At 27.5% G+C, this 11,851-nt stretch overlaps 1 protein-coding gene across 2 annotated transcripts; it reads left to right on the forward strand.

Annotated features, from left to right (window-relative positions):
• Positions 1-77: 77 nt before the first annotated feature.
• Positions 78-11,573, forward strand: LOC126844699 (membrane-associated guanylate kinase, WW and PDZ domain-containing protein 1). Of its 2 annotated transcripts, none has more exons than XM_050583078.1 (15): positions 78-495; positions 1,793-1,935; positions 3,822-3,969; positions 4,787-4,995; positions 5,154-5,234; positions 5,303-5,500; positions 5,586-5,774; positions 5,870-6,770; positions 7,450-7,585; positions 7,651-7,852; positions 8,381-8,506; positions 9,615-9,782; positions 9,849-9,889; positions 10,016-10,177; positions 10,482-11,573. In XM_050583078.1, the coding sequence occupies exons 2-15, from the start codon at positions 1,893-1,895 to the stop codon at positions 10,671-10,673; spliced, it is 2,796 nt and encodes a 931-aa protein (XP_050439035.1). In that variant the 5' UTR covers positions 78-495; positions 1,793-1,892; the 3' UTR covers positions 10,674-11,573. The 2 variants fall into 2 exon arrangements, with proteins under 2 accessions (XP_050439035.1, XP_050439036.1); XM_050583079.1 differs by lacking the exon at positions 78-495 and adding an exon at positions 536-652.
• The last annotated feature ends 278 nt before the right edge of the window (positions 11,574-11,851 follow it).

Here is an 11,851-nt window from a genome sequence, read left to right on the forward strand (position 1 = left end):
GTTATGACGTTATAGACGGCTGGCACTACATACAAACACAGTCGCGGTTGCTGACACCTGCAGCTGCCGCCGTCGCTGGCATTTACTAACGTTAATGTAGACCATGTTGGGATGAGAGGCACTCCCCTCGTGTTATCGAAACCTAAATATTTCCTTGTTGATTTCACTGGAAAAATTTTGTCAGTTTGGTAAATGTCGCTTCGCATTATCGGTGTTGTTACGGCCGTGATGTTTGCGAATTCGTTGCTTGTACGTGAAAATATTTGCGTTGGTTGATTCGGGGATTCGATCGGTTGTCCCGTTGTGTGTTGGTTTTTTTTTTTTTGATATTGTTATTATTCGAAAATCGCCGTCTGATTTATTTTGTGAAAATGTCGCCGATAATATTTGGTCGCGATAGTTATTTAATGGTAAACCACAACACCGCAGCTATCAAAGGAGATATTATGATAATGATGATTGCCTAAGCACTAAGTAGGATAATGAAGGAAACGAGTGAGTACCCGTTTGTTTACACGATATCCGATATTCCACTTTTGGAGATGTTTTATTTTCTAAATAACTTTTTTTTTCCCTTTTAATGGTTTTAATATCTCGATCAGATTAATAAAAAAATATATACAAGTGCTTAATATGGTAACAGTAAATGAGTGTAAGTAAAAAACAAACAATTTGATTTTTGTAATAAAATCCTACATAATTGATTTGTTACATTAACGTTGCACTTAGTCGTTTCTGACTCACAATTCGCAAACACTTGGTACACATTAAAAATAAACAACAACTTCTAATGTTAATACCATGGTTCAATAATTTGCCATTCAGTTAGTTACGTCGGTTAATGGCTTATACTTGTCTTTTTTTGATATGATGTTTATTGTGAACAAAATAATTATCATTAATTTTTCAAATCTTGTTAATTTTGTATGTAGGTTATTTATGTATACCTTTTTTTTTTTAACGTTTCCTTTGATAATTTAAATGAATTTATTTTCTTTTGGTAATTTAACTACTAGAAAACCAATTCGCTTCATACAGTTAGGTAAATTAATCTTTTACTCATGTGCCATGAACAATTTGTTTTTTTATTTTCAAAACTATATTGCCTATAAAATGATAATTCAAATTTGATATTTTTTATGAACAATGCTTAGTTAAAAGTAATATTGATTATATAACAGTAGAATTCACATTTTTCAATATTATCATTGTTGTTTTATGTTTTGAATATGTTTTACTGCTCATCTACAGAGACCAGCTTTGTTGACCGCTGTATTTGTTTTTTTTTTTTGAATACTGTCCTATCTCTAGAGATTACAAAAACTGTATTTTGTCAATTGTTTCATGTCAATGACAAGTATTTTTTGTAAAGTTATAAACAAATTTTTATGTTAAAAATAATAACATATTAAACAGATTGCTTAAATTATCATGTTTGGACAAGTATAAAATAATCTTTTATTTTTAGAATTAATGTAGTTTTATTGAGAGCTTAATAATTTTAAATCAACCAAACAAAATTTTAAAATTATTAATATATGCATTGTTCATACAAGCATAATTTGTTTCAATATTTAAACAGGATTATAATAAATACATTTTCTTAGTTTATCTTAAAAAATTTTACTCCAGACTTACTGTTAAATGTAAACAAATTTCTTAATTAACAATTTTTCTTAAAAACCAATAGAAATTTTATACAAAATAAAGTTTTAAAAAATTTAATTTTTTTTTTTCTTATGTTTAGGACAAATTGTGGTTATATTTTTAATGTTATGTTTTATTTTTTCAGAATGTCTCAATTGACCATTTTATTATTATTGTCACTGTATAGTATGTTGACAAATGTTATGATCAAATGATTGAGCTTATTTTCAATAAATATTTAGAAAATGGATAATGTACAAGACAAGTTTCAACACTCTATGAACAATGGTAAGCATTGATGTATTAAATAAAATATATTTTAAAAGAAATATTTTTTTAAATTCAGAATTCATTTTTCTATTAATATTTTTGGAGTTGAAATACTATTATTTTAATTAATTACAAATACTAATGAATACAATTTAATTACTCAATTATTTAATTATTTCTCTATGATAGACCTTTGCAACATTGTACGCTAGGGAGGTATTTAAATATTTTTTTTTTTTAGGGGGGGGGGGGCTAAGGCACTGAGTAAATGAGTGTTAAGTTTTTCTGAATTCTAATCCCATTAGATTAAACCTAAAAATTTGGTAAAACTTCCGTAATAAAATCTATTGTATCATACATTTATCAGTTATATTTACACCTAAATTTATCAGAACAAATATACACAGTATTAGACCAAAATAGTCGGCGAAAAGACGTGATGGCCATTTTGTCAATTTAAAAACACAAATAGCTGCATAATATGAGAAAACTTAAAACTAATCATTTTTAAATTGACAATGTTGAACTTTTACAGTTTACATCCTATAGGTCCATAGGCAGACTAAAAAATGCCTCCCCCCATAAATATGCCCCTGCTGTACATTATAATGTGAAATACAATTTCTATAACACTCGGGCAAGTTATTATTTTTTAATAAAAGTAAAAATAACTTATACCTAAAGAGTGAAGTTTGTCTAATTGTATAAAATATTTAAATTGATAATTTTATGATATTTAATTATTTGGTAGCATCATAAAACAATACCATAATTAATAAGTGATACTTAAGTACTTAATTAAACCGTTCAACTGTTTATAAAAGCTCTTAGCATTATTCATTATATATTTTCTTTAGGTACTTTGTTTAATATTTTTTTGGTTTCTTTATGTATGTTATTAAAATAAAATCACTTTTACCAAACCCATTTGGTAATATTTATTTATTATTTCTTTCTATAATGATAATGAAGCCCCTGAAAAATGTATATGTGATATAACATGATTTTACATAATTATATTAAATTACACTTACACTGTAAATATGAGTAACGGATGTTGAAATAATAGATATTTACAAAAAAAATAAAATATAAGTAATTTGATTTTTGTAAATAGCTATTGTGGTGCAGAAGTATAATTTAAATGAACATCTTAGTGGAAAAGGGATAATGTTCTTCAATATCCAACTTTCAGAATATTAAAGAAATCTGTTTAATTCCTATATAGTTTATTCTTGCTGTAAAATTTAAATAAAGTTTCAATGGAATATTATCCTTTTTACGCACATAATACGAGTCTACCTTTCAGCTACAAAATAGCTCTCTGGATTTATTTGTAGTATTTTTTTAATTTTATCCTTTTTTCACTTAGTTGTTTAAATATATTGAATGGTTATTAGTTTAAAAAGAAATACTGTGTTAGTGTTTTATGGATTAATGGGACGTTTAGTATTAGATAATTATTTAGTACTATAACTATGGTTTGATGTAAAAAGCAAGATTATATTTATAAAAGAAATTACATAAATTTTGAATTCTCTACGTACAGACTAGAGTTTTGTGTTTTGATTTTTTTTAGAGATCCTAGATATGATCCTTTTAAAGCAAAGTGGTATATGTCTAATTTTTTTAAATTTGTGATTTATGATGTAAGTCAAAATTCAAACAATATGTATGTATGATATCAGTCACAAATTTCAAAAAAATTTACTTAAACCACTTTGCTTTTGATGGGCTTATATATTTGCGGTAACATTCATTGAATGCACCACTTTTTCACTATATCAAACCATAGTAAAGTTTAGAATAGTATTGTAATAATTACTAGTATCTTTTTTTTTTTTCAAAAAAATTAGTATATTACATAATCTAAAAAAGTGATTATGATTTCAAATTGAATTTAGGTTCAGAAGATTACTTAAATGGTCCCAGTAAAAACAACACATACAATCACTCGAGGGATACAACATTGTCAGACACATTAGATTTGGGGCCCTTGCCGCCAAAATGGGAAAAAGCTTACACAAAAAATGGAGAAGTTTATTTTATTGAGTAAGTTATAAATTTAATAAAAAAACATACAAACAATTAGCATAATTTATTAAATCTTTAAAATATTTGTATGTACATAAAATAAATCAAAAAAGAAATTGTTATACTATAAATTAGGTTATCAACGATTTCAATTTGTATTACAAACATATTGTTTTTTGTAGTATTATTTTGCGGAATTCTTCGTTTAGTGTTTTTAACTTAAATATACAGTGGGGACAGAACACTTTGGGGTGGGGAAGGTCACAGGTCTACAGGAATGATTATAGCTGAAAGTAATTTTATCACTTTCAAATAAACTCTATGATGCTAATCTTAATTGGTAGAAATACAAATATTGATAAAAGAATTGTACCTAATGGCAATAATGTATTTTTAGTTTTAGGGTGAATATGGTTTGGGGTGTTTGTCGGCTTATGATAATTTCTTGCCGTTGTTACCCATGTATCGTAATTAACAATACAATGAAAATATTTTCAAATATCTGTTGACTGTAGATGATTCACTCACACATAGTAATCTAGAAATGTATTGTGGTCATAGTGTAATTTTTTACTTTTTTTTTGGTTTTTGCTTAATAAAAAAAAAGTTTGACTACAGATTTTTGAGAAAACTGTATATGTTATAGCCTCATTCTATGTATACCTTCATTTTAATTTTTAAAAGCAAAATAAAGAAATATTTTCTTCTTTTTATAGGGAATAGGGCTTATGACATTTTTTTGGTTTATCAACTTTTATCAGTAGTATTATAGTAAAACAGTATTTGTGATTTATGTATATTTTCAATGTTAATGTTTTTTTTTAAATTTTTTTAGTCATAATTCAAGTACATCACATTGGCTAGATCCTAGGCTATCAAAATTTCAAAAAAAACAGTTGGAAGATTGTTCAGATGATGAATTGCCATATGGTTGGGAGAGGATTGATGATCCTCTTTACGGCACTTACTATATAGATCATGTCAATAGACAAACACAATATGAGAACCCGGTGCTTCAAGCAAAGAATGCCAGACATCACCATGGTATACAAATATTTCATAATATTTTGCATAGCCTAATTGGTTATTCACAGTTAATGGCTATTGTTTATTCAATGATTAATTTTTATTTGAATATTAATATAGTGTTTATTTAAAATTCAGTTTTGTTATTAACTTCTATTTTATAACGTTTTGTTTAGGGAACCAATTGCCTAATGAACAAGATTGCATTCCTAGTTATAATTTAAATAATATAGAAAATATAAACTCTTTAAAACAAGGTGCGTTAAATTATTATTTTTATTTATCTCAAAACTAACTAATTGAAATATTTTTTTTTTCCATTTAGATTCAGAATTAAGTAGTAATTTATTCACTAAAAATCCTCATAAATTAGTTGGAGAACGACTTCGTTCGACACTCGTTAAATCAATCCGAGGTTTAGGTTTTACTATTGTAGGAGGTGACGATTCAAAAGAAGAATTCCTTCAAATCAAATCAGTTGTTCCTAATGGACCCGCATGGTTAGAAGGGAAATTGCAAACAGGTATTGTTCAGTAAAAATATTACTAAACGTTGTGAAATAAGTTATAATGTTAAAAGTTAAAATGTATTTATTATTTTACTTTTAGGAGATGTTCTTGTTTATGTTAATGAAAAATGTGTATTGGGCTTTACACACCACGATATGGTTAGTGTGTTTCAAGCAATAGCTCCAGGAGAAACAGTTTGTTTGGAAGTATGTAGAGGTTACCCATTACCATTTGATCCTAATGACCCAAACACTGAAGTTGTAACAACAGTTGCGGTGGGAAATACAGGTTTGTGCATTAATCAAATCATTAGCAAGGCATTTTTTATTACTATATTTTAATTAATAAATTGTGACTCTCTTGTCTTATTTTTCTGCAAGTAGATAGGAGACAACTTGATGACTTATCGTATGTCGATAGAGAGTTATATATGTTGAAAGTAGACTCTAGATCACCTGGAAATGATTTATGTAATCAGTCGGTTAAGTCCATGCCTGATTTATATGCGTCTGAAGAAATAATGAGTGTGGCTAGACCTAGCAGTACTGATCTTATTTTAGAAGAACATCTTCCGACACCTTTATATTTGACAATGTCAATTGTAAAAGGAGCCATGGGATTTGGATTTACCATAGCTGATAGTGCTCATGGACAGAAAGTCAAGAAAATTTTGGACAAACAAAGATGTCAAGAGTTAATGGAAGGAGACATTCTCATTGATATTAATAACATTTCCGTACATAATATGTCTCACAACAATGTAGTTCAAGTTTTAAAAGACTGTCAAATCAACGAAGCTGCCACAATAACTATTCAACGTTATTCTCAAAATTCACCAGAAAAGTTAAGGGGTAGAAATAAAAAAGAGGGAGGAGGAATTAAGAACATTATGTATAGAAGTAAAACGCCTACGTTTGACACGTATAGTGATCGAACAAATGAAGTAATGTCCAACAGACCAAAGACGCCTGTTAGTGATAACCGATCACAAATTTCAAATATTAGGCTTGAACAAAATGGCACCAACGACACATATGCAATGGCCAACAGTAACTTGCCTCTTGACAACTATCATCATAGAAATGATAATTCTTGGGTTCGTGTTAATTCACCATCAACTCAACAAGTTTGCATTCCTACTATGATATACAACGGAGAAGTAAACCACGGAAAAGGACATTATATTACTTCACAGCCTGTTCATTACTCTAACCAATTGTCAAAATCAATTCAAAACATGAGCTATGAGCATTATGAAATGAATGCCTCTAAAAATGAAGTGAGGTAAATATCTAAAATTATTAATTCATTTTTGTTTATAACTGTTTTTACTACTGTGCAAACTAGTACATATTATATAAAAATAGAGCAATACATTTTGGACTAACAACATGACCTAATTTTTTCATTTTGTAAATTATACATTTTAAGATACACTCTAATATACAGGATATTCCACAAAGGTGAGACAAATGAAGTAACTTGTTCTAATGAATATTTTTAAGTTTCACTAGAACAATTACTTTTAAAGTTATTTGTGTTTAAATTGTAGGATGGAAGGTGGAGTGCGGTAGAGTAATGCGTGCAGATAAAAATGACTATCTACCACACTCTTCCTCCCATACTACCCTTGAACCAATCCAAAACTGGTTATGGATCAGTCAAAAATCTCAGCAAATTATTCTCAATAAAATGGCTATCTTGAATTTAAAAAAAAAATGAAACAAAAAATAATTAAAAAATTAATATAGTTAAGTGCTATAAAAAACGTGGTGCCTATGGCACAGATGAGTATAAATTAATTTATAAAAAAAATCTTAAAAATATTCAGTAGAAAAAAAGTTATTTTATTTGTCTTATCATTGTGGGACACCTGTAGTGTGAACAATTTTATTATTTTTATAATAACTTTATATTGATGTTATAGTTAATGCTTCATTATGGTTTTTTTTCATGTACAAAGATATTTACAAAATAACAACGAAATTGATCAGTTCAATCAGGAGAATTTAAAACCAAATATCAGTTATATTACCCTACAACGACAAGAATGTGGGTTTGGCTTTCGCATTGTTGGTGGAAAAGAAGAAGGCTCACAAGTAAAATGTCAACTAACATAATACTGAATAAATAATTAAATATGCTTTATAATTGTAATTAAAAGGTGTCTGTTGGTCATATTGTGCCTGGTGGATCAGCTGATCTTGACGGACAGATAATGACTGGTGATGAAATTGTAAGCATTGATGGTCAGTCCACCTTAAATACATCTCATGATTATGTCATCAACCTAATGGGACAGGCTGCTCGTAACGGCAGTGTGACTTTAGGTATTTACCACCTGAAACCGAACTCAAAGCCAAGTTGTAAGTGTATTAATCGATAAATTTTAAATATGTGTGAGCCAAACTCTTTTTTCTTAAACTTCAACAACAAACTGTTGTTAATTAACCTTAGCTTTTTTGCTATCAGATTTATATCAAATCCGAAAGTATATAAGGATGAATATTTATAATAATGTGGCTAACTCGGCCAATTTATTTTAAGGGCAAATAAAATTGACAAACTATCTTAATAATGCACCTAATATTAGATTAATGTGCCTTGATAATGAATATAATGCTGAATTTTGTTTGTTTAGTGTAAGAACACAACATTATCCACTTTAAATGTAATTCAAATCTAGATGCTTGTATTGTTTGTCTTCGTTATGTATTTTTGCTGAGCCTTATATTTGTACTTGGGCTAGACATTAAATTAGACTTTAATTACAATTTGTATACATTAAAAAATTGTAAAAACCCATCCTTGACTAATCAATGTTATCAAAAAAAAAAAAAAAAATACTAACACATTAATAATTTATTAGTATAAAGTATAAATATTTGTTTTAGATATTCCTGCACCTATAAAACGACATATTGATGTTCAATATCCATATGATGTAACTTTGACCAAAAAGGACCAGGAGGGTTTCGGATTTGTTGTCATATCATCATTAAACAAAGGACCCACAATTGGTAAATATTTTGTCCTATTATTTTATAATAAGAAGTTATGTGCAAAGAAAATTATTGTGGGTATTACTGAGAGTTAATAGTATTATGCATGCATAAATAAATATTTAAAGATTAGTATGAAAGAGCAAAAACTAATATTTAGGTTGGTAGTAGTGATACTGCAGATTTGCAATTGAGTAGGAGTTCATCAAGGGTCATATTTGTTTGCCTCCAGCAACACAACGCCTTAAATAAATGTTACAGGCTTTTGTTACAGCTATTGATCCATTTGGGTAGTGTGAGTGGTGAAATCAGGGAAAATACAGTTTGACTACAGCGCCATCTATTTCATTAAATCAATACTGTGCTGGCTTATTACAAATATTTTTTCCCTGCCATGCATATATCCACATATACCACGATTACCATTGCCATTATTAATTTATAATTAATTGCATACTTTTTTTTAAATATAGGGGGGGGGAAGGATTTGGGAATTTGTATTACAGGTTTGTGTTAAAATACGGATATTTTTGTCCTAGCTAAAATTAAAGTTTATATTTGTTACTACAATAATGAGGATTCTTAATTGATAAACCATTTTTATGTACTGCTGTCAACGTTTTTTCACTATATTTTTAATCTTAAAACATAGCTTGATTAATTGTGTTTTACTCAGACCCTAATGGTTTTAGAGCAAAAACAACTTATGAAATAGAAAAAAATATTTTGGAGACTACTTATCCTATTTTTAATTAACATTTAATTTAACTTAAGCTGGAGTAAGTAAAATGTATTTTGCTTATCAAGTTTTGTAGGCTAAAAATTGAATGTATAGTCACTTTCTACATTCAGATTTATAGTTTGTCCAAGTAATCGCGCCATTTAACAGAAAAATAAGAGTGTACAGATTATGCTGGTTTGAGTATAATAAAAAGTAAGAGAACAATGAAATCGAGAAATTATTAATTTTAATTTTTAATTTAATAGATGGCGTGGTTTGAATAAATAAACGATGATGGATAGCAAATTGTAGAGAGATAACTTGCCTAACCGACTTTATTTCTATATGTGATGAAATTAAGAATATTTACAATGTTTTATGTTTTTTAAAATTATGTTTATTTAGGACGAATAATCGAAGATAGTCCTGCATTTAATAATGGTCATATACATTTGGGCGATCATGTTCTTGCAGTCAATAATATAAATATAACAAATTTATCCCACGGTGATATAGTCAATATGATCAAAGACTCTGGATCTACGGTTACATTGACTATTGGAGCCCCGAATGGTAAATGTTTATTCAACAAAACAATAAATTGACATGTAGCTTATTTTATATTATTATTTTTAACAGATGATGCCGCTAGTACTGTGTCTCTACCCATGTCAAATAAAGTGAGTCTTTTAAATTTAATTTAAAAAAAACAAAATCTATTTTGTTATGACCAAAAATAGAGGATAACATAAATGTTAATATATATGTACAAAATGTTATTGAAAATATTATAATAAATGGAATAGGATCAAGATTTGGAAGAAGAACAATATCATGCTGTAGAATTATCAAGAGGTCCTCAGGGTTTTGGTTTCAGTATTAGAGGAGGCCGAGAATTTCAGAACATGTCATTGTTTGTACTGCAAATAGCAGAAAATGGTCCTGCAGCTCTTGACGGTCGTCTAAGGGTAAAATAAATCAAATTTCCTTATGTGTTGGGATAAAATATATAGTTATAAAAATGTGATGTATATTAGAAATTTATTTATATGAATCCGAAACTCACTCAGTTAATTTATTTATATTTTTAATGAAACAATTATCTAGTTAATAATATATTGAAAAAAAGTTTACACCAGATTCTGGTAACAGTGTAATTTGCTTAAACAGTAGAAGCTAATAAATAATATTATATATCACGTTACTATTGATTCCCTAAAACTAATCCAATTTTAGAAAACAAATTATATGTTTTTTTTTATGTACGTTTAGATTGGAGATCATATTATTGAAATAAATGGTGTGAATACCAAAAACATGACCCATGCCGAAGCCATAGAGATTATTCATAGTGGAGGTTCTTGCGTACGGCTTTTAATACGTCGCGGCACGAGAGTACCTCAGCTACCATCATCGGAAAGCAATGGTTTTTATGATACACGGAGTAATTTAAGACCCCAATAAAAAAATCATTGTAAAACGATCATAATCATGTTAAATATAGTATTTGTAAATTACATTTTGTTTAAAGAATTTCTGCGCTTGCAAATATTTATTGATCTGTGATTAATTTAGATTATAATGATAATGTCTCATTTTATGTATATGGCATCATAGCCTTACTTAAAGAGATATACAAGTTTTGTGTGCTCAAATTCATTATATTGCGAAAATTTTTAATTTAATTTAATATGTATTTTTTGTATGTATATGTTGTTAATATAAGTTTATTTTATTTGTATCGTTTTTATATTTTGCAAAATATTGATAATAACTATCAAATGCTTACACTAAAATTATTAATTTTTAATTGAAAGAAAATGATTATTTTAAGATTTTACTTACTTGATTAGTGATCTATATGAGCTTGTAAAGTACAATATTACAATTGTATGATTTAATTATAATTGTGATCATGATGTAATTTTAGCACCTTTAATTTAATTATTCATGATTTGTTGTATAACTGCAGTATTATTTAACAAAAAAAGAATCTCATTTTATTTCATTTTAATTTGATAATATTATATTAATAAAATTTAGCACATGCCTGTAGGGCTAATGTTAAAAATGCCATAGGAATGAATTCGGAAAATTCATTTAAGATAATAATAGTAAAAATCACTTTGGTGCTAAATTTTAAAACATTATCAGTGTTTAAATGAAATGTGCCTAAAATTTGAACGCCATAAAGTATTCATTGTAAATTCACAAGCACAGAACTGACTAACGTGTTGTATATAACTATTTTAAGTGTTATATTATAACTATTTTATTTTAATTGTGTTTAAACACTAGCATTATTATTATTTAACTGAAATACATCAATAAAAAAACAAATTTTATTTTTGTGACATATCTAGATCTAATTATTATGGTAACTAAATTTTCAAATATATGTTAAAAAAAAAAATAAATTATAGTAAAATGTTTAATTATATTATTTTATCTATGCATGTTATAAAACACAGTATTATATATTTTTTACCTTTATAAAAGAAGCATGTGCACGCTATATATTTAATTTGTTCTTTGCTTGATTTTTTGAAGATAACTTTTGTTCGAAAAATCATAGACCCCCTTAGAGTTTATTAGAGAATGTTCTACTTATGATACATCTTGACAATATCAGGCAGATTATA

Source organism: Adelges cooleyi, unplaced genomic scaffold (genome assembly GCF_023614345.1).
Source record: "Adelges cooleyi isolate 19-005CV unplaced genomic scaffold, UGA_ACOO_1.1 ACOO_flye_CR_arks_rails_tigmint_CR_PRNA_651, whole genome shotgun sequence".
In the NCBI taxonomy this organism is placed as follows: Eukaryota; Metazoa; Arthropoda; class Insecta; order Hemiptera; family Adelgidae; genus Adelges; species Adelges cooleyi.

Coding starts and splice junctions, on each gene's coding strand:
- LOC126844699 (XM_050583078.1), top strand. CDS start 1,893: ATGGATAATGTACAAGACAAGTTTCAACACTCTATGAACAATG. Junction 5,775..5,869: donor AGTTGCGGTGGGAAATACAG/GTTTGTGCATTA, acceptor TTCTGCAAGTAG/ATAGGAGACAACTTGATGAC. Junction 7,853..8,380: donor ACCGAACTCAAAGCCAAGTT/GTAAGTGTATTA, acceptor TATTTGTTTTAG/ATATTCCTGCACCTATAAAA.